General features: G+C 34.9%; 1 protein-coding gene across 1 annotated transcript in view; it reads left to right on the top strand.

Moving 5' to 3' along the window:
- The window catches only part of LOC110781002 (uncharacterized mitochondrial protein AtMg00810-like), a 78,681-nt gene extending 55,253 nt beyond the window's left edge, over positions 1 to 23,428 (top strand). The window contains exons 2-4 of the mRNA XM_056839599.1: positions 10,801 to 10,859; positions 10,977 to 11,121; positions 22,791 to 23,428. Of these exons, the coding sequence (XP_056695577.1) occupies positions 10,801 to 10,859; positions 10,977 to 11,121; positions 22,791 to 23,428 (842 nt within the window). The remainder of the gene's footprint in view (positions 1 to 10,800; positions 10,860 to 10,976; positions 11,122 to 22,790) is intronic.
- The last annotated feature ends 801 nt before the right edge of the window (positions 23,429 to 24,229 follow it).

Below are 24,229 nucleotides of genomic sequence, written 5' to 3'. Positions count from 1 at the left end.
TCCAATCATCTTTTTAGATCTATCTCTGTAAATCTTGATGCCCAATATGTACTGTGCTTCTCCTAGATCCTTCATCGAAAAACATTTCCCAAGCCAAATCTTGACAGAGTTCAACATAGGAATATCATTTCCGATAAGTAATATGTCATCGACATATAATACTAGGAAAGCAATTTCGCTCTCACTGGCCTTCTTGCATACACAAGATTCGTCTGCGTTCTTGATGAAACCAAAGTCACTGACTGCTTCATCAAAACGTATATTCCAGCTCCTGGATGCCTGCTTTAATCCGTAGATTGATTTCTTTAGCTTGCATACCTTTTTAGCATTCTTTGGATCCTCAAAACCTTCAGGTTGTGTCATAAACAAAGTTTCTGTTAAAACGTCGTTTAAGAAAGCGGTTTTGACATCCATCTGCCATATTTCGTAATCGTAATATGCAGCGATTGCTAACATTATCCGAATAGACTTTAGCATTAACTGGTGAAAAGGTTTCATCGTAATCCACACCGTGGATTTGCCTGTAACCTTTCGCAACCAATCTAGCTTTGGAAACTTCAAGTTTCCCATCCTTGTCCTTTTTCAGTTTGAAAACCCATTTGCTTCCAATGGCTTGGTAGCCATCTGGCAAATCGACTAAATCCCATACTTGGTTTTCTGACATGGAGTCTAATTCAGATTGCATGGCTTCTTGCCATTGCTTGGAGCTAGGGCACGTCATAGCTTGCTTGTAAGTCGCAGGTTCATCACTTTCAAGTAATAGAACGTCATAGCTCTCGTTCGTTAAAATACCTAAGTACCTTTCCGTTTGAGATCTATATCTCTACGATCTACGCGGGGTAACATTTCTAGATTGACCATGATCCTCACCAGATTCTTCTAAAGATCTCTGAGTTTCATCTTGAATGTCATCTTGAGCATTCTCTAGAGTTTGTTGTTTGACTTGAATTTCTTCGAGGTCTACTTTTCTCCCACTTGTCATTTTGGAAATGTGATCTTTCTCCAAAAAGACACCATCTCGAGCAACAAACACCTTGTTCTCAGATGTATTGTAGAAGTAATACCCCTTTGTTTCCTTTGGATAGCCCACAAGGATACATTTGTTAGATTTTGGATGAAGTTTGTCTGAAATTAATCGTTTGACGTATACTTCACATCCCCAAATCTTAAGAAAAGACACTTTTGGAGGTTTTCCAAACCATAACTCATATGGAGTCTTTTCGACAGCTTTAGACGGAGCTCTATTTATAGTGAGTGCAGCTGTATTTAGTGCATGTCCCCAAAATTCTATTGGAAGTTCGGCCTGACCCATCATTGACCTAACCATGTCTAGCAAGGTTTTGTTCCTCCGTTCCGACACACCGTTCCATTGTGGTGTTCCAGGAGGAGTCAATTCTGATAGAATTCCACATTCTCTCAGATGGTCATCAAATTCATAGCTCAGATATTCACCGCCTCTATCAGACCGCAGTGCCTTAATCTTCTTGCCTAATTTATTCTCTACTTCACTCTGAAATTCCTTGAATTTATCAAAGGATTCAGACTTATGCTTCATTAGGTAGAAATAACCATATCTACTGAAGTCATCAGTGAAAGTGATAAAGTAGCTGAAACCACCTCTAGCATTTGTACTCATTGGTCCACATACATCTGTATGGATTAAACCCAATAGTTTAGTTGCTCTTTCTCCAACTTTAGAGAAAGGTTGCTTTATCATTTTGCCAAGTAAACATGATTCACACTTACCATAATCCTCTAAGTCAAATGGTTCTAGAATTCCTTCCTTTTGAAGTCTTTCCATGCGTTTCAAGTTAATATGGCCTAATCGACAATGCCACAGATAGGTGAGATCTGAATCATCCTTTTTGGCCTTTTTTGTATTTATGTTATAAACTTGTTTGTCGTGATCTAATAAATAAAGTCCATTGACTAATCTAGCAGATCCATAAAACATCTCTTTAAAATAAAACGAACAACTATTGTCTTTTATTAAAAAAGGAAAATCCCTTAGCATCTAAGCAAGAAACTGAAATGATGTTTTTAGTAAGACTTGGAACATGGAAACACTCTTCCAGTTCCAAAACTAGCCCAGAGGGCAACGACAAATAATAAGTTCCTACAGCTAATGCAGCAATCCGTGCTCCATTTCCCACTCGTAGGTCGACTTCACCCTTGCTTAACTTTCTACTTCTTCTTAGTCCCTGAGAATTGGAGCATAAGTGTGAGCCACAACCTGTATCTAATACCCAAGAAGTTGAATTAACAAGTGTACAGTCTATAACGAAAATACCTGAAGATGGAACGACTGTTCCGTTCTTCTGGTCTTCCTTTAGCTTTGGACATTCTCTTTTGTAATGGCCTATTCCATCACAATAAAGACAGCTTGATGTGGACTTGTCCTGCTTTGATTTAGCATTGCCCTTGGACTTTCCACTTTTCTTGAACGGTCTCCCTTTAGCCTTGAGTAAATCTTTGGCTTCGCAGTCCAGTATTATCTCAGCCTTTCTGACAAGGTGAACAAATTCTGCAACTGTTTCTTCTCTTGGTTCACTTAGGTATAGTTGGTTGAAGCGACCAAACCCACTGTGCAGTGAATTGAGCAAGATAGAGACTGCCATTCTTTCGCTTATTGGTGTTCCTAGCAGACTTAGGCGATCAAAATATGAAAGCATAAGATCCACATGGAACCTTAGTGGGACGCCTACCCTTTGTTTAGTGCGAAGGAGCTGAACATGTGTTTCTTGGACTTCCATCCTATAACACCTGTTGGGAGAACTAACCTTTAGACCAAAAATTGATTCAATCAACTCATGGACGTTCAGGTCCCTGTCCTCCGTGCTTCCACGACAGATATCCCTCAGATTCTTGATGAGCGTAAAAGGTTCATAAGCTACAAACCTTCTAGCCCATTCATCAGGGATAACCTTTTTGAGATCCGCATCCCAGGCGGAAAATCTTTCAGCGGTCATGTCTCTGGCATAGTAGCTTGGCATGGGATGTAATAGTATATACTCAAGTCCATTGAGTCTGACTATTTCAACTAGCTTAGCTTCACATTCAAGAAAATTTGTTAGGTTCAGCTTGACCATAAGCTCAGAACCCATGATGATGTTTTGATTGTTGTTTTCCATAGTTAAAACTACAATTGAAAAAGAATAAACAAATAAATAATCATCCACAGTTTCTCTTAATAAACTTAAATTCTAGCATACATGCATAATTCAATGTTCATTAAGCATTTTATTCAAGTTATGTGTTCCGGCAGGTGTGAATAAAATGATTCCAAGATCCTAAAATCCATTGAAGAATTAAGCACATTATGTATTTAGACTTAATTCTAAAATCTTTTAGGTAAGCAAAAGCCTTTTGCTAATAGTCTAGAAACTATTCTTGGTTGATAGGCACGTCTAAGAACTTATTAGGTAAACCTATCGATTTTTCCACGACATAAAAGGACTCCTTACTTATATCGTTGAGTTTCACCAAAACTAACATGTACTCACAATTATTTGTGTACCTTACCCCTTTAGTATCGATAAGTAACACCTCGCTATGGCGGAAAACTATTACTAAGATCGATGAAGAAAGGATATCCAAGTAAGTGTTAATTTGGCATGGCACCTTTTAACTCAATTTTTAAGTTTGGAACTTAAAGCTCTTACTATGTTGGTTAGATTTTAAGTGAACTAAAATCCTTAATCATGCAACATAATCAAGATTTGATCTCATGCATATTTAAGACATATTTAAAAGCAATAAATAACTTAAAACATGCATAAGATAAATGTGATCTAGTATGGCCCGACTTCATCTTGAAGCTTCAACTTCAAAGTCCGTCTTGAAAATCTCCGTGGCAGGCGCCATTTTCTTCAAATAGGATAAGCTATAATTAAACTAATTACAACTATTTGATGGTACGCAGACCATATTTGAATTGAAAAAAAAATTTGGTACTTTAGACCAATTACATTCAAATTAATGGTACGCAGACCATATTTTCTATCCTATTTGGGCCATACTAGTCACTTCATAACTTGCAAAACAGTACATATACAATATATACCATTCACCCATTCATTATCATGAATGGCCCACATAGCTGGTTAGTAAAACACGTTATGCATCACATAAATATTTGCAGCAATTAATCAAGGGCACCAATAATCTACCAATTATCCAGTCCTTATTAATTCTAATCAAGTTGTTTAACCTTAAGGGATTTGTAGACCTAATCAAGAGTTTATGACTAAAAATGCTCCTACTTAAACCAATAAATTCATATGCTTTACTAATTTTAAACATAAAAATGTATTTCTAGTCTAACCGGAAACATACAAATTTAATTAAAATTTAAAGCTCATATAAATTTATAATCGAATCCATTAATTTAATTTATTTCAGTTGATTTAAACGAATTTAAATTAATTCAAGATTTAACTTTAGTAAAATAATTATTATAATTAAAATTTAAAATAATTATAATATTCAAAATTAAATCCAAGAAAACAATTTAAATTTCGAATTTTAAAATTAATTAAAATCGTTTCCGAATTGAAAATTTAAAATTAAAATCAAAACGTACCAATCGTCGCGAGACGAGGCACTTGGGCTTGCGCCCAAGCCCCATCAAGCTACGAGGCTCGCGCCCCATTCGATTGATCGTAGCACAAAGCACACACAGCGACACGCCACGGCTGGCCACGCTGCGCGCAGCCTTGTGCTGTGTCGCGTGCTGCTGCGCAGGCCAGCGCGCGCCGAGCGAGGGATCGCTCCCTGCTCGCGTGTTCTGCTTGCTGGCTGGGCGAGCTAGGCGCGTTGTGGCGCGGCAGCATCGCTGCCCACACCCGTCTTGCTCGTCGCTCGTGCATTGCATCGTCGCCCTCGCCCATCGCATAGCAGACACGCACACACGCATAGGCTGCGTTGTCTCGTGCGCGCGCCATGCGCTATGTTGCTCGCTGCATTCGTACCGCACGGGCGACGAGCTCCCTTGCTCGTCGTCGCGTTCCCGCACTATACAACACCCCTTGAGGGTAACACGTAGCTTCCATTGCTTTGTGCGTGCAACATTAATGAGCGTTTTCATAAAAATTTAAATTTTTTTAATTCAAAAATTAATGACAAATTAATAAAACATATTAATTTCATAATTTTAGGGCGAAAAATCGAAAATTTATTAATCAATTAATTTCCGATTAACATGGATTCAAATCTAGGTCATAAAAATTAAAAATTTAACATAAATTAACAATTTTTATGGTGGATTTTAATCATAGATACCTAATTAAACTATTAATTAATTATGAAAATCAAATTAATTCTAAATTATTCGAATTTCAACAAATTAATCATAATTACGAATTAGGTTGTATAATTAACAAGGCTAGGCATTCAAACTTGTTAAGCATATACTGTAGGTCAATCAAAAATCAAGATTTATCAACAAGAATCGCAAATACTTAATTTAACATCTTAAATTTACAAACTTTTGCGTTCGAAAAACTAAAACCTCCGAAAAGTCATAGTTAGGCTTCGAATTGGGAATTCTGGGTTCGGCCGAAAAATATATTTTTTTTGTCAAAATTTTAGAATGTCTTTTACATGCGGAATTGACACAAAAATCACACGATTTGGATGAGTAACGAAGAAACTGCCGAAAAACTGCGTACATATAATTAAATAAACGCAATTTGCAATTAATTAACAATTACGAAAATTAATCACCCCTTTTAATTCATTGCAAATTTGTGAAATTTAACCATGTTATGCAATTTAGATTATGAAAATAATAAGAGGCTCGTGATACCACTGTTAGGTTATGATTCATATGACAAAACATAAATCATGCGGAAAAACCATAAAGCCAGGAAAGCATATTATTTACACATAATCATTTAGCATAGTTTAGATGCATACACTTTGTTGCGTGCCCTCCCTAGCTGCGCCCGAACCGAACAAGAACAAGTCTTTAGGACTCCAAGTGTCGTCCCTCCGTAGATAGTCCACAGTACGTCCGGATCCGCCTCAAGATTGACCAACTAGAATCGCCCTTAAGGTACTAGGATTTTCGGCTAGGTTAGTGCAAGTGTATGGCTGAATTTTTCTTTCAAAAACTTACCCTTTGAATACTTCAATTGTATCTATAAATTATGACCCTAGGCTCCTATTTATAAAGGTATGGAAAAGGAATTATAATCCTACTAGGATTTGGATTTATTAATTAGAATCCAACTTGAACTCTAAATAATAAATATAATCTTATTAGGATTAGGATTAGGATTAATCAATATGTAGAATCCCGATAGCTTTAGGATTCGTACAGGAACACAAACACTTACGTACGCACGAGCCGCACGCCCATGCGCAAGCCTCGCGGCCCACGCACGGCGCACAGCCCCTTTGCCCGCAGCCCATTATGCGCGCGCGCCAAGGCTTGGTTGGGCCTGGTTGTAGACACCTACTTTTGTCCCCATTCCCGAAAGGGAAAGGTTCGATGATGAAAGCATAAATCTCCACTTGACAACGCATCTCTTGTAAAATAAACGAATCTCAATTCCCCTTTTCATTTCACGCGAAACCTGCTATTTATGGAAACCTGCTAAAAATAGTAACTGCCGTAAAAGGTAGCTTCTAAAAGTGGAAAATCATAAAGGATAGAAACCTGTCAGAATTAGGTGTTGCATTCCAACATAAATCCTAAATGAGATAGAAAACTGCGAGAATCCTATTCCTAATATGATTCGGAAATAAGAGTTACGTATTAATTAAAATCCTAACGAGCCTAGAGTTCGTAACGGGCCCAGACGCATTCCGTCATAAAATTGATACGCGCTAAAAGACTCGATTAAGTCTCAAACTCTACGGATTTCAGGAATCCGAATCTGACTAAAGAAAACAGCCCAGACCCTATTTTCAACGCCTGGCTCTGGGCGCCGAAATCTTCGGCGCCCAGGCCTGGGCGCTGAAAATACCTGGATACGTGTTTTTTCCTAATTCTTTGTGGATTAGAACTCTGCAATTCTATCTTTCCACGAACTCTTCCCTATAAATAGACCCCTAAATTCGACGTGAAAAGAACACACACACACACAATTATATTCTGAGTATTGACTCTAACCCTTAGCCTAAGCCTCACGCTGCGAAACTGTTCACGCGTTCTGTCGCAATCGATCCATAAATCGAACAGAACGTATCCTGTGCCATAATTGAGATTCGTTAAATAAAAAGGAGAAATAGCAAAGTCAAAGTGGTTAGTTTTCTGAGAACCGTGACGCACCTCTCAAGGGTGCGTCGTAATGTGTCCCTTTGCGATGATTTAACTGCTTTCCTCGCCCTTTTTATGAATTGTTAAACTAACTAACTCTGATTGTTCTATCACGCCTAACAAATATAATATTTTTGGGAAATCGGATTATCATGCTAGGTCCCTTAATGCTATTTAAATCAGATAATCACGATCGAATTAGTATTATATGTTGCATATTGCTAAAATCAACTCAGATTAGTTTAATAGTTAACGCATGTCCCTTCATTTATTTATGCTGAGCTAGTAAGAATATCCTACCTCTGGAGTTATCGACGAGCGAAGTACTCCTCTCGGTAGTTACAGTCCCCCGAACCCTCAATCTCTACCTTGCGGGTGTATGTTGAGAGATCCCCACACCAGGGATCACAAGGGAACCTACGGCCGTCGTGGTCAAACATAATTGCACTCCCTTTATGTCACGATAACCGGGTTTTGTCAGTTTTTCTCATTGTCGTTAAAAACTGAATGGCGACTCCTATATTACTAGTCAATTGGGTGTAAACTCACAGGAAATCCAATTACACTTGATTGAATAAAAAGAATCATCACACCCACGAGGGACGAGGTCACGCATTAGCCTCGCGCTTTTTCGACCCCCTCACACTGGTCGAGCTTGGCGTGTGTTTGTTGCGTGTGGCTTGCTGGGCGACGGCCTGGCTTCGTGTTGGGCCTTCGTCTAGCAAGCCTCGTCCGATGCTAATTCGTACGATACGCTTCCGATTAAATTCCCGATTTCGGAATTCATTTCCGATACGAACAATATTTAATATTTCCGATTCCGGAATTAATTTCCGTTTCGAACAAATATTTAATATTTCCGTTTCCGGAATTATTTTCCGATTTCGATAATATTTCCGATTCTGACAATATTTCCGTTTCCGGCAATATTTCCATTTCCAATAATATTTTCCGATACGTACCATGTTTCCGTTTCCGGCAACATATACGACTTGGATAATATTTATATTTCCGATACGATCCATATTTCCGTTTCCGGCAATATCATCGTTTCCGGAGTATTCATTTCTTGCTTGTGACGATCTCAGCTCCCACTGAAACCAAGATCCGTCGACTCCGAATATCCATAGATGGAGTATTTAATGCCATTAAATACTTGATCCGTTTACGTACTATTTGTGTGACCCTACGGGTTCAGTCAAGAGTAAGTTGTGGATTAATATCATTAATTCCACTTGAAATGAAGCGGCCTCTAGCTAGGCATTCAGCTCACTTGATCTCACTGAATTATTAACTTGTTAATTAATACTGAACCGCATTTATTAGACTTAACATTGAATGCATACTTGGACCAAGGGCACTATTTCCTTCATTAATTTCGTGTAAAATTAGTGTAGAAGTTTATGCTCGAATTGATTTGGGGTTTCTTGATTTTACCCCAATTTCTTGCAATTGTTTGCTTGCATGCGATGTTTATAGCATGTATAAGTGTCTAGCATGTTGATTTTCACAAGTTTGTTGATTTTGGGTAATTTTTAGCTTGCTCAAAATTAGCCCCCAAGTATGCCTGTGAATTGATGTCGTGACACAATGTGGGTGTTCTTTGCTTGTTGCTTGCGGTTTACATGGTCTATGCATGAATTTTCATTTTGGAATTGTTTTGATCACTTTTGCATGTACTTGTTCTGCTACCAATTTGAACTTAGTAGCATGTTAGTACCCAGGGAACAAAATTATTTGACTCTCCCAAGTAAGACAAACTTGTCATGAATTTGAATACTTGGAATTTCAGAAGTAATATGTGCTATTTTAGGGTTGAGGTATGACGCCTCTCTACTTTTCGGAATGCTAATCCGTAGAATGTTCTTTTCAGCCTCACTTACTGTTGTCTATTTGCAGTTGTGGGCCTTTGAGCGTTTGCCCTTTCTCATTCCTTGGCCGGGGAGGGAGAACTACGGATACCCCATCGTTACTCGCTAGGGGTGCTGCGAGGCAACTGATGTTAGGTTATGATACATATGACAAAACATAAATCATGCGGAAAACCTTAATGCCAGGAAACATATTATTTACACATAATCATTTAGCATAATTCAGATGCATACACTTTGTAGCGTGCCCTCCCTAGCTGCGCCCGAACCGAACAAGAACAAGTCTTTAGGACTCCAAGTGTCGTCCCTCCGTAGATAGTCCACAGCACGTCCGGATCCGCCTTAAGCTTGACCAACTAGAATCGCCCTTAAGGTACTAGGAATTTTCGGCTAATAGGCTACAAGTGTTTGGCTGATTTTGTTCCAAAATCTTACCTTTGAATACTTCATTTATCGATGTAAATATGTGACCCTAGGCACCTATTTATAGAGTTTATGGAAAGGAATTATAATCCTATTAGAATACAAATCTATTTAATTATAATCCTACTAGGACTCTAATTTAAATAAACTTTATCTATTAGGATTAGATTTAATCACATTACGAATCCCGATAGCCTTAGGATTCCGAGTAACACACACGAGTGGCACGATGCACCGCACGCAGGCCTTACGGCCCATGCACAGCGCACGGCCCAGCTCGCCGCTGCCTTTGATCCGCGTACGCCCAAGGCCTTGGTTGGGCCTGGCCTTTGCGCTGGGCCTGGCCTTGGCTTTGGCGTGTGTTTGCGCTTTGGCTTGCTGGGCGATGGCCCGCCTTCGTGCTGGGCCTTCGTCTGGCAGGCCTCGTCCGATGCTAATTCGTACGATACGCTTCCGATTAAATTCTCGATTCCGGAATTCATTTCCGATACGAATAATATTTAATATTTCCGATTCCGGAATTAATTTCCGTTTCGAACAAATATTTAATATTTCCGTTTCCGGAATTATTTTCCGATTTCGATAATATTTCCGATTCTGACAATATTTCCGTTTCCGGCAATATTTCCGATTCCGGCAATATTTCCATTTCCAATAATATTTTCCGATACGTACCATGTTTCCGTTTCCGGCAACATCTACGACTTGGATAATATTTATATTTCCGATACGATCCATATTTCCGTTTCCGGCAATATCATCGTTTCCGGAGTATTCACTTGCTTGCCTTTGACGATCTCAGGTCCCACTGAAACCAAGATCCGTCGATTCCGAATATCCATAGATGGAGTATTTAATGCCATTAAATACTTGATCCGTTTACGTACTATTTGTGTGACCCTACGGGTTCAGTCAAGAGTAAGCTGTGGATTAATATCATTAATTCCACTTGAACTGAAGCGGCCTCTAGCTAGGCATTCAGCTCACTTGATCTCACTGAATTATTAACTTGTTAATTAATACTGAACCGCATTTATTAGACTTATCATTATATGCATACTTGGACCAAGGGAATTATTTCCTTCAACTGAAGAGGCAGCTTAACCGGCCTATTGGTGTTGCAAGAGATGTTCGGCACTATGAGTCCTACTTAGGTAAGTGTAAGGGTTTTCTTACATTGTATCGTCTCGTTTCATGCGAGATTTAACTGTTCTTTTTTGTCCATTTTCTTCAATGCTGTAGATGCGAAGAACGTCTGTAAGATGCAGAGTCATGAGGGGTATGCCTCATGGGTACTTGGGGTTTGCGGAAAGGACTTTCCGCGGGTTCCCCATTTTTGTGGAGGAATTCAGGGTTTCAGCCCCCGAGTGTTTACCTTTGCTTTTTTTTGTGATAGACATTTTCTCATGGATTTTCAGAGTCTTCTGCAGCAACGGTTGAACTGTACGAATGGATATGTGCAGAGTGATTATCCTGCATGTTCGATGCAGCTGAATGATCGAAGTTCTCATAAAATCGCGATGTTTTATTGCCTTATTAGTTTGGAGCAACTTCAAGCTCTAAGTAATTAACCTTTCTTAGAGTTGAGATAAGGGATTAGCAAACTAAGGTTCATTTTATACGACTGAACACTAGGATTTTGCTCCCTATGACATATGTGTAGCATTAGCATCGAGAATTTGCGGTAAAATCGACATTAAGAGCAGCTTTTAGGTGGTTTCTTCAAGCCCCCAAGCATAGCTATGGGATTGGCTTTGTGCTATGACCCTCGGCATATGTTTTGCATGTTCGTGATGTCCAGGATACACAGAAATCGCTTGGCCACCAAGTTCATGAATAGCTTGAAACATACTTGTTTAATGCAAGGTATGTCTAAGGAACAAGTAGTAATTTCTACTTGTCGTTTTTCTTTGTACGTGTCGTATTAGGCGACATAGCCATGGTCAAGGTGGTCAATAGGTTAAAGTCTGCCCGGACCAAGGCTCGAGTGACTCTTTTTAGCCAGAGTGAAACTCCAACCTGTACTTGAAGAAACCGACATAAAATGACAGCACGCATGATTTAGGTTTAGGGTCAACAACGTCTTTTTGTAGCTTCAGTGGTTTTAAGTCTGTAGAAAGATATCAGTTAAAGGTTGTAGATTTGGTTCCAAATTACACGCAATGGAGATGTCTTGTATGTTCAATCAGTTGTTAAGGAAGAGACTGGACGTGTTGGCTAAGCTAGCCCCCAGTATAAAGCAGAGCAACGTTTTTGCCTCTTTTGAATTAAACATGGGAAGGTGCATCCAAACTCGATTTTTTAACAAGGGAATGAACAGAATGATTATGATAGAGTTCACATCCAACTTTGTTTTTTTTGAAAACGTTTTGAAAACAGAAAATATGAAGTAGATCCCACATTTAAATGCATACTGAGAATATTAATTTTCAAGGAAGTCATTTGACAATGAGGTCGAATGACAGTGCGGTCGCATGGCTTAGTATGGTCTAAGATCAAACAATCTCTTTTTTATTGTATCGGATTCAGAAGCTTCCACTTGGGCTATTGGTTGTAGTACTTGCATATTACTTATCGGTTGCTCGACTTAGGATGAAGTTTTAGATGCTCAAAGTTCAAGAAGGTGAAAGACATTCTTGCGTGAAGAGATGTCGAGAGATGGTAAGGATAGTAAATGCTACCCTTTGCTGTTTATACAGAATGCTTGATTGTCTTACTTAGTTTTTTGGCAATGTTTAAGAAGACGTAGATGCGTCTTTTATTTAAGGAAATTATTAATGACAGGAAACAAGTTATTTAAGGAAGTTATGGTCCTTTTGGAAGTTGTGCCTAAAGAGGCGAGTTGCTTCTACTTTCTGCAAAGTAATTAGGTTCATAAACCCTACACATCATTTAATAAACCACAAAATTAAATGGAAAAATGAATTCTATTCATTTCTATAAATGGTTAACCAAAATGTTTTACAGAGTATTAAACTCTAAAACTTTAAAACATTTATTAAGGACATCAAAGCCATTTTCCAACATGTTTGATTCCCATAGCTGCAGTGTGCGAGTTGTGCTTCGCTTGCGGCAGAGGTTTAGTTAATGGATCTGAGATGTTGTCGTGAGTTCCAATCTTGCTTATCTCGACTTCTTTTCTCCCCACGAACTCTCGTAGAAGGTGAAATCTACGAAGTACATGCTTGACTCTCTGGTGGTGTCAAGGCTCCTTTGCCTGTGCAATAGCTCCGTTATTGTCGCAATATAGAGCTATCGGTCCTTTAATGGAGGGGATTACACCAAGTTCACCTATGAACTTCCTTACCCAAATAGCTTCCTTTGCTGCTTCATGTGCAGCAATGTACTCCGCTTCAGTTGTAGAATCCGCAATGGTGCTCTGTTTAGCACTTTTCCAGCTTACTGCACCTCCGTTGAGGCAGAAGACAAACCCAGACTGTGATATGAAATCATCTTTGTCGGTTTGGAAACTTGCGTCCGTATAGACTTTAACAATTAATTCATCATCTCCACCATACACCAGGAAATCATCTTTGTGCCTTTTCAGGTACTTCAGAATGTTCTTGGCAGTAGTCCAATGTGCCTCTCCTGGGTCTGACTGGTATCTGCTCGTAGCACTGAGTGCGTACGCAACATCCGGGCATGTACATATCATAGCACACATTATTGAACCAATCAATGATGCATATGGAATCCCATTCATTCGTCTTTACTCATCTAGTGTTTTTGGGCATTGAGTCTTGCTTAGAGTCATTACATGAGACATGGGTAGGTAGCCTCGTTTGGAGTCAGCCATATTGAACCTTTCAAGCACCTTTTTGATATAAGTGCTTTGACTAAGTCCAATCATCTTTTTAGATCTATCTCTGTAGATCTTGATGCCCAGTATGTACTGTGCTTATCCTAGATCCTTCATTGAAAAATATTTCGCAAGCCAAATCTCGACAGAGTTCAACTTAGGATTGTCATTTCCGATAAGTAATATGTCATCGACATATAATACTAGGAAAGAAATTTTGCTCCCGCTGACTTTCTTGTATACACAAGATTCGTCTGCGTTCTAGACGAAGCCAAAGTCACTGACTGCTTCATCAAAACGTATATTCCAGCTCCTTGATGCTTGCTTCAATCCATAAATGGATTTCTTAAGCTTGCATACCTTTTTATCATTCTTTGGATCCTCAAAACCCTTAGGTTGTGTCATAAACACAGTTTCTGTTAAAACGCCGTTTAAGAAAGCGTTTTTGACATCCATCTGCCATATTTCGTAATCGTAAAATACATCGATTGCTAACATTATCCGAATAGACTTTAGCATTGCAACTGGTGAAAAGGTTTCATCATAATCCATATTGTGGACTTGCCTGTATCCTTTTACAACCAATCTAGCTTTGAAAACTTATAGTTTCCCATCCTCGACGCTTCTGTTAAGGTCGTCGACCTTCGACGACTTACCCCTTTAATTAAATCTAGACCGTCGATTGATCTCAATCTAATCTAGACCGTTCACTTGATTTTACCCTTTTTATGGGTTGTTTGTCTCTAGGAAAAAAAAAGTACCCAACGTATATTTAATATTCATTATTTAATATTAATGACATCACCGCCGTCCATGATCACCGCCGGCCACCATCACCGCCGGCCAAAAACCACATCGCCGGCCACCATCATTCGACCACCATCATCCGACAACCGACCACCATCATCATCACTCGCCCACCACCATCAACCGACCACCATCATCATCGCCGGCAACCACCAACATCATCCGGCCACTACCATCACCGTCGGCCACCACTCCACATCGTCGGCCACCTAATTTTATAATTAATTAAATAATAATATTTTTAATTCTATAATTAATTAAATAATAATTTTTTTTTTAATTTTAAGCAAAAAATCGTTTAGTTTTTTAAAATATTATTGTTATTTATCTGATATTAGCTAATTTTGACATATATTAAAAAAAATTATCAAATTTAATTTAATAATTTTTATCGAAGTTTTTTTTAAAAAATCTGATTTTATTTAATACGGTATTAGATAATTATTACGAAAGTTTTTTAAATAAAACAGATTTTATTTGATACGATATTATATAATTATTACCGAAATTAAAATAGATTCTGATATTTTAGAATAATAATTATATTTTAGATATTATTTATTTGATTTAGTATCTTAATTTTCCAAAATTGACGCCTTAGATTTCGTTATTGATTTTCCTAAAAAAAAAATCATATTTTATTTGATTACCAAAACAAAAGTAGATTTTGATATTTTTTTAGGGATAAAATAGATTCTGATATTGTAGAATAATATTTGTTTTTTAGATATTTTTTTTAAAAGAATCAGATTTTATTTGTTACGATAAAAAAAAAATATTCTATTTGTTACGATAAAAAAAATTAGATTTTATTTGTTACGATAAGAAAATTCAGATTTTATTCAGATTTTATTCAGAATTTTTTATTTCAATAATTTTTATTTCGGTTATTAACAAATCCCGTATATCTGAATTATATTACTTAATAATTGTTACCGAAATTGTTAACAAATAAAATCTGAACAAATAAAATCTGAATTGTTACCGAAATATTTTAAAAAATTACCGGAAAAAAAAACAGATTTTATTTGATTACCAAAATAAAAATAGATTTTGATACCGTATATCTGAATTATATTAGTTAATAATTGTTACCGAAAAAAATCTGAACAAATAAAATCTGAATTTTTAGGGACCTTTTAACGTGAAGTGATTAGGTTTTAGGGACCTTTTAACGTGAAGTGATTAGGTTTTAGGGACCTTTTAACGTGAAGTGATTAGGTTTTAAGGACCTTTTAACGTGAAATCTAACTTGGTATTTAAGGCACAACAATGATATCTTTTGGGTTTTTAAAGATACTATAAGTTTTGCAGCACGAGAAAGAAAGAAAGGGTGGTAGGAGAGACAAAGAAACCGGGCAACAAGAAGGAGATGAAAGGACGGGAAGGAAGAAATTAGGTTTAGAAGGAGGTGGATGGCAGAAACGTACGTAAATGCAGCAGTTACAAGGATGTTTGCCGTCAATTCACTATGTCTATTGAAAAGGGAAAATTAAGGTGAAATTCTTGCTTTTAAAAGAGTAAGGATATTGAATAAAATCTTCTGAAAAGACGGAGTATATTTTTCTAAATTTACATCATGTATGAAAAAATGTAATTATCTTTTCCCATTATCTTTTGATTCGGTATTTTGCATTCTATAGGTTTCTTAACTAAACCGAATTAAGATTGCGTAAATATATAACTGATACGGAATATTAATTTAATTATGTATTGAATCGGTTTTTTTTATCTTTTTTAATGATTAACTATAATGTAAATTATCTTGTTTAATAATTAACTCTTATTTTTATTAACTAAAATATTCATGTATACTCCTTATAAAGTCATAATATAAGTAAGTTTTTCCTTATGGAAAAGAGATTTTAAGAGCATCTTTAATAGTAAGTAAAATGGTAAGTTCTCTCATTTGCCACATCATAGAAAGATTAATACGTTTTTAGAATACTAGTGGCTTGGCCGCGCGCCTTGCGCGCAGTATGCCTAAGATATCTATTATAGCGGTAATTTTGTTCTAATGCTCTACACGTACTTATACTAATTATACTAATGACATAGAAATAGCTTGATATCTCATCATGCAAAAATATGAACCAATAATTAATGGACAAATCAAGTGAAAATCTATACGAATTTCCAAACGATTTGTGTCTAAAACAGCTAAGTTGGCTTTGTCGTTGGTTTAATGCTATTTGTACCGATAACATAGAAATGGTCGTATACACTATCATGCAAATATATAAACCTGTTGTAGACAAATCAACTTCTAATCATGTTCTCAAGTTCGCATACAACTGTCCAATTAGTTCCTCAACGTTGACAAAATAAATCCGAAGTTGCACAAGAGAGCTCAAACAAAGGTTGCTATATACTCCCTTCGTATTTATTTAAGGGATATATTTGTCTTTTCCCGACGTATTTATTTAAGAGATACACTTGTCATTTTTAGTAACTTATCAACTCCACCATCTAATCAAATAATCTATCTAATATATCTTCTGTTCCACCACCCTATTAAAAAAAAGGACGATGATATAGGTCGCAAGTTGCGACAACAAAATGTTGTCGCAATCTTACGTGTCGGCGTTTTATTGGTACATAAAGGCACCACGTAGGCTACACGTCATCAAATTTTTTTTTACTATCAATTCAATATTTTTACTATGAAAATATATGAATAAGGTAGTCGATACAAATAAGTAAACAAATATTTATTATATTTATAGTAAATATATATTTCTATGAATAAGGTAGTCGATACAAATAAGTAAATAAATATTTATTATATTTATGGTAAATATATATTTCCTTTTATCTTATAAATTACAAATAAAAAAATAAAAATTATAATCTAATAATATATTTTTGTGTAATTACGAAAATACATCAATTAATTTAAAAAATACACTAATTTATAATTTAATAATATTATTCTATGTAAGTACAACTTCATAATTATACATCACTTTAAAATATTATTTTAATTTGGAATTGAGTCATAGACTTGAACGCAAGCAATTGAGCCATAGACTTGATCAACGCAACACGGAAACGGGAAAGAACAAAGTGAAAGAACAAACCCAATAAACTAATACGGAGTAAAGATGAAATACCTTTTCTAATCTTTTATTTTCTACACTAATGTAGTGTATATTTCTAAGTATAAATTAGTAAATGTATTTTTCATTTAATAATTAAAAGTATTTTTTCTAATTTCCTAGAATTATTTTCTGAAATAAAATATTACATTATTCAATTTGTAAATTAGAATATAAGATTTTCCTACCTGTTTTATAACATATATAATAGGTTATATAATCTAAATATTTTAGTTTCCAAATATATTTGTGGCACATAGGCGTGCCATGTCACCACTGTGACACGGCTTAAAGGTCGCATGTTGCGACCTTTATCATTTTCGAAAAAAAAATTCAGAACAAAACCCCACCCCTCACTCCCTAAAATATATGACACGTTCCCCACTTGTTTTACCTATTAAAATATCTACCCAACCCCACCCCCCACTCCCTAAAATGACACGTTCCCCACTTGTTTTACCTATTAAAATATCTACCCAACCCCACTTGTTGTATTACTTTATTTCATTCAATTCTTTTTCTTAATACTCGTGCTTGACCAAGTGTATCCTTTAAATAAATACGGAGGGAGTATTATGTATAAAAGTATCCAAGAGTAATGAGTTTGGACTGTTAATCTACAAAAGAAATCTAATACTTCGTATAAAGCTCTCGTTTGACCAACTTCTAAGAAATGTACTATGTATGAATGAAAAATACTATAGTACAAAACTCTCAATTTTAGTGAAACAAAATACAATTGAATCATTTTGACGTCAAGCTAGGTTTCAAGCCTTTCAAGTTGGTACACACTAATTGTTTTTCCTTATTAATTTTCTTGAGATTGAAAGTCCGTAAATCAACATTTTGTATAGAACCTCACTTTCCTCTCAATTTTAACTGTAAAAAATATTTCCCAAAAAAAAAACAAAAGTGAGAATAAAAATAAAGTAAAAAAGTTCCATGTACGAGCGCTCAAACAAAGGCTACTATGCATTATGCATGTACAAATTATCCATGAGTTTGGATTTATTAATCGACAAAAGTAATTTAACTTAAGGAACAAGAATCTATCACCTCTTGATAAGCATTGCCCCTGCATTATTCTCAATTGAATATGCAATCTATCACCTCCAGAATAAGCACTGCCCCTGCATTCTCAATTGACTATTTTGCAATTGTTACACCATCATTAATTACTTTTAAACTTTTAGGAGTTAAGCTAATAAATGGGGTCTAACCTTTTGAACTTTTCACCGTTTAGGACCTATATCTTTTTTTTCACCGTTTGGGACCTCATTCCCCTTTTCCGGCCAAATTTAACTAGAGTACATTAAAAGGTTAGGTCCTTGGGTTAAAAGGTTAAAGTAAATCTAAATCAAAAGTTTGAGAACTAACCTTTTCGTTTTTTCACCTTTCAGGACCTGAACTTTCTTTTTTCACCTTTTGAGACCTCATTCAAGTTTTCATGTAATTCCAATTCAATTATTAAAGTTTCTAATCATTAATACATAATAAGTTCAAATTGAAATGATATGTAACTTAATTCATAAATTTAGCCCATATATAAATTGATTTGGGTATCAAATAATCTAATGAATAAAGAAGCAAATAATTATTTACAAGCTGATCATATTTTATATATTCGGTTATGGTGTCCAATGACAATAGAAGAATTAAGCAATTTATATAGTAGAGTACGATATTCATACAATTATACTCAAAGGTTTACGGGGATGGTGGAACTAAAAATACACTACGGAATTTTCCGCCCTGGGACCCAAGTTGTTAGGAAGATCCGCCATTGATGGTATATCCTCACAATTATTTGTGGTTTGTTTGAAGAATATTAATAATGGCCACACAAAAACGTAAAAATAATAAAAATAGGTTAATTTTGAACGAATTCTGATTTTGATCACAAGTTAATATATCATACTATTTCTTGATTGTTTTATGACAGTAAAGACAATTGGGTTATTGATTCTCATATTTGATGCGGTACTTAAATGATTTATGCTTAACTCGATCAAAATTAATCAGCAATTTCCGAATTAAAATTTCTGACCTCAAATTTTCTATAAACATATTCAAATCAGTTGTTATTGGATTACGTAAATTAAGTTTTAACTATTAAATGTCTTATGAATGAGTAAATATTATCTATGATGTTTGGAGAAGAGTACTATGTAGTTTTAATTGTATGATGGGGCTTGGGAAAGATGAATTATTATTATTGTTAAATATATTAATAACAATTATTACACAATAATTAATAAAAATAAAAATATTAATAACTATTATTATAATTATTAATTTGAGCGATAACTTTTTTTTTTTTGCATTTCCTGATTTTTTTTATAGTAAATAATGTTGGTATACAAAAAATGGATATGAGGTCCCCAAAGGTGAAAAAAAATATTCGGGTCCTAAACGGTGAAAAAATCAAAAAGTTGGACCATAAACTTTGTCTTAATTTATTGTTTGAGTGATAGTATGGTTAACGGTGAGTTAAACTATGGTTAACTGGCCGGAAAATGAACATGAGTCCCCAAAAGGTGAAAAAAAAAAAGTTAAGGTCCTAAAGGGTGAAAAAACCAAAAGGTTGGACCCCAACCTTTAGCTTAACTCAAACTTTTAGTATCGGAAAGAATCACAATCTGGGGACTCATGCTAACAAACTTTTAGTATCGGAAAGAATCACAATCTGGGTCACAATTATTATTATTATTATTATTATTATTATTATTATTATTATTATTATTATTAATATTATCAAATGCTAACAAATTTATACATTTTTAAATAATTAGTGGGAAGCCGAGATACAATCTGGGCCCCCACTCAATGTTATACATTATTTACAAAGTTATCACTATTATTAGAATTATAATTATTATTATTATTATATTACAATACTCTTATTTTTGTTTGAACTTATTCGAACTTATCTTATCTGAACCTAGATTAAATTATCTTAACTTATGAGAATCAATTAACTGACCTTATCTTATATTACCTAGACTTATTTGAACTTATATGAACTTATTTTATCTGAGTTAAGTCAAAATAAGTCAAACAAAACAAGCCAATAGTCACCTACTACCTCCGTTTCAAAATGATCTTTACATTTTCCATTTTAGTCCGTTTCATAATGTTCTTTACACTTTGATTTATTCTATTTTTGGACATGAAATTCACTACCTTACCCTTCGCTTACTTTATTCATTTATTTCTTACACCCACCCATCTTTTTAACCATTTATCTTACTAGCTTTATCCATATTTTATTATATTCATCAAACTTTTCTACTTTTGTCTTAATATTTGTGCAAATAGTTACTATAAAGATCTTTATGAAACGGAGTAGTACATGGTAATAATCTTAGGAAACAAATTTGTGTTTACAATATAAAGATTTTAATCCATTAAATAATATATTTTACAAGTATATCTGTTTTCTTACCAACAACAATGTACACAATAGTACTTGTTAACAAAAAAAAAAGGCATGTTGTCACTTTATTTGAATATTCTCATCGTTTTCGGCCTTTGGGTCTTTCCAAATTTGTATAAGAGTGACTAGATCATTGGAACAATATGTTTTCCGAAACTCATGAATTATGTGACCACATACATTATTGTATGCTTAGTTTCTTTCATTTTGTATGAGGCTTGCCTCTCTTTTGTATAAAAAAGAACATACTAATATTGGAAATAATTTTATTTCTAATTATTTTATTGTTCAAACACTTTTTCCACATAACCTAATTGGTTGAGTGTGCCTAATATTTGTTTCAAGGGGCCTAAACATAAATGTTTAATGTCTATACTATTTTTCACCTTTTTGAAATGCTACCCACCTTTAGTAAGTGGGTTAATATTAATGTATATACTATTTGATTGAATCGTAAAACTTGCAACCTTTACAATATATAATACGTTCTCGTAAAAATATTTGATTAATATTAGTTGTTATGTGGGTATTAATAATGAAAGGGTCGCACTAGATAAAGAAATGCTTAGAATAAATAAGAAATTCCATAACTAAGTAAGAAAGAACCAGCTAATATTTGTTTCGTTCGTTACATTACATCACGTTAAATTATCCAACACGACCCAAACGAGATTGCTTATGTCATGTAAAGAGTAACGCAAGAAAGTAAATAGGTTATCCAACACTTCCGTAATATTTTTTCCTTTTTTTATTTTTATTTTCGGTTACAATTACCAAATATAGGATTATATTAAATTTGATTTTTTATTATTTCGTTAAAAGTTACAGAATATAGGTTTAAATTAAATTTAATTTGTTTTTAAAAATTTCGGTCCATATTACAGAATATCGATCAAATTAAATTTGCAATTTTTTCATTTCGGTAAAATTTACAGAATATAGGATTAAATTAAATTAGAATTTTTGTTAAAAAAAATTCGGTCTAAGGTAAAGAATTAGTTTTTGGTAAAAATAATTAAAAAATTATAGTATTCTTCAAATTGATTTAGTCTCAATTATAAAGATATCAGATAAACGTTATCTTGTCAATGATTTAGTATCTATTTAGCAAAATTAGGGAACTAAATAGGAGAATAAATCTTAGAGAATATCTAAATAAATAAATATTACTCTCCATTAAATAAAGGAAAATATCCGATGGAGCAAATCAGATATACGGTATACCATCATCAATATCCGTAACAAATAAAATCTGATTTTAAAAAAAAAAACTTCGGTAAAAATTATTGAATTAAATTTGATAGTTTTTTTTAATATATGTCAAAATTAGCTAATATAGGATAAATAAAAATAATATTTTAAAAAACTGAACGGTTATTTACTTATAATTAAATAAGATTATTATTTAATTAATCATAAAATTAAAGAAGAATATTATTTAATTAATCTGGTTTAGGGTTTATATGAACTTATTTTTTCTAATCTAACCTAATCTGATAAATGAAAAGACCTAGTTAGTACCAATAACGGTAAATGTCGTCAGCTAGTACCAGCAAGTACCAATTACAGAATACCCGGAAAAAAAATTATAACGTAATTGATTTTGTATAAATCAGATAAACGATATCTTGTAAATGATTTAGTATCAATAACGTAATCTAAGGCATCAATTTTAGGAAAATTAGGAGACTAAATAAGAGACTAAATCAATTAGAGAATATATATTTTAATTTTGGTAATAAAAAAATCTGATTTTTTTAAAAAAAATTCGGTAACAATCAAATAAAATCAAGTAAGAAGTGGAAGTTATTCCAGTTAGATACTAACAATGCTTTTCTACATGGGAATCTTGATGAAGAAGTCTATATGAAGGTGCCTGAAGGTGTTCATGCCCCTCCTAGTCATGTTTGTAAACTCATCAGGTCCTTATATGGCCTCAAACAGGCTTCTAGGTAGTGGTTTGCTCGACTTCTAGATGAGCTAAAATCTCAGGGATACAAGCAATCTAAGAATGACTATTCTTTATTTATTAAACATGATTCTCCTGACATCACTGTGGTTGTTGTCTATGTTGATGACATCATTATCACAGGCTCTAATGAGAACATCATTCATGATCTAACGACTCATCTCCATCAAACATTCAGTATCAAGGATCTTGGTCTCCTAAATTATTTCCTTGGCATTGAAATATGTCACACAACTGAAGGATACATCCTCACTCAGAGAAAGTACACTAAGGAAATGTTACATGATTGTGAACTTGACATTTCCAAGCCTGCTCTCACACCATTTCCTTTGAATTTGAAACTTACTTCTGAAGGTGAAGCTTGTTCCATTCCTGATCTATATAGATGTTATGTTGGCAAACTCAATTTTCTTACTCATACAAGACCTGACCTAGATTTTGTTGTTCAGTCCCTCAGACAATTCATGCACTGCCCCAAACTCTCTCACATTGCTGCTCTTACTCATACTCTTAGGTATGTTAATCATACAGCAAGTCAAGGTATCTTGTTGAAAGCAACAGATAAGCTTACTTTACAAGCTTTTTCAGATTCTGATTGGGCTGCTTGCCCATCCACCAGAAGATCAGTTACTAGTTATGTTCTTCTTCTTGGTAATTCACCTATCAGCTGGAAATCTAAGAAACAATCTACCATTTCTAAGAGTTCCTCTGAGGCAGAATACAGAGCTATGTCTCAAGCTGCCAGTGAGGTTACTGGATAGTCAGACTGCTTGAAGAATTGGGGATACAAGGCCTTCAACATGTTCAACTCAACTGTGATAACCAATCTGCCTTGCACATTGCTAAGAATCCAATTTTTCATGAACGAACCAAACATATTGAGGTTGATTGCCACTTTACTAGAGACAAGGTTCTTGAAGGATTGCTTAAGTTGAGTTATCTCCCCACACATAACCAATTAAATGACATTTTCACTAAGGTTCTACCTGGTTCACAACACAGGGTTTTATCTTCCAAACTTGGAATGATCAACACTTTTCCCATGCTAAGTTTGAGGGGGGGGGGGGGGGGTATTGGTGTACATTTCCCTATTACAAGTGCTAATCTTATTCTTTCTGCAGTCCTAAACTACAGCAACAAACTAATGTGCAGCAGTTCCAACAGGGACTATGATCATCCCACTCAATCCGCATTGCAACATTCTAGAAGGTCTCCTAATTATCAACTACAAACACCTGCTCCAGCTCTAACAACATGCCTTAAATCTAGGGAATATGTTAGTTCAGTTTTACAGCATTGTTGTAATAAACTCTACCTAGATAACTGCAGTTGCTGAGGTGTACATATAGTGTAACCTCATTGGATGAAACACCTCATCATCCCTAATTTATATATAGTGTACTTGTTGTAAGAATTCATTCGATTGATTCATTAATAAAACTATTCATTTGTTTAGACACACTCTCTCTCTCTCTCTCTCTCTCTCTCTCTCTCTCTCTCTCTCTCTCTCTCTCTATCTATCTCAGATGCTTAACTGACTTCCAGTTCAAGCAAAGAAATCA

Source organism: Spinacia oleracea, chromosome 3 (genome assembly GCF_020520425.1).
Source record: "Spinacia oleracea cultivar Varoflay chromosome 3, BTI_SOV_V1, whole genome shotgun sequence".
NCBI classification, from domain to species: Eukaryota; Viridiplantae; Streptophyta; class Magnoliopsida; order Caryophyllales; family Amaranthaceae; genus Spinacia; species Spinacia oleracea.
Note: the sequence above shows the minus strand (reverse complement) of the source record. Positions and strands in the feature narration are given on the sequence as shown.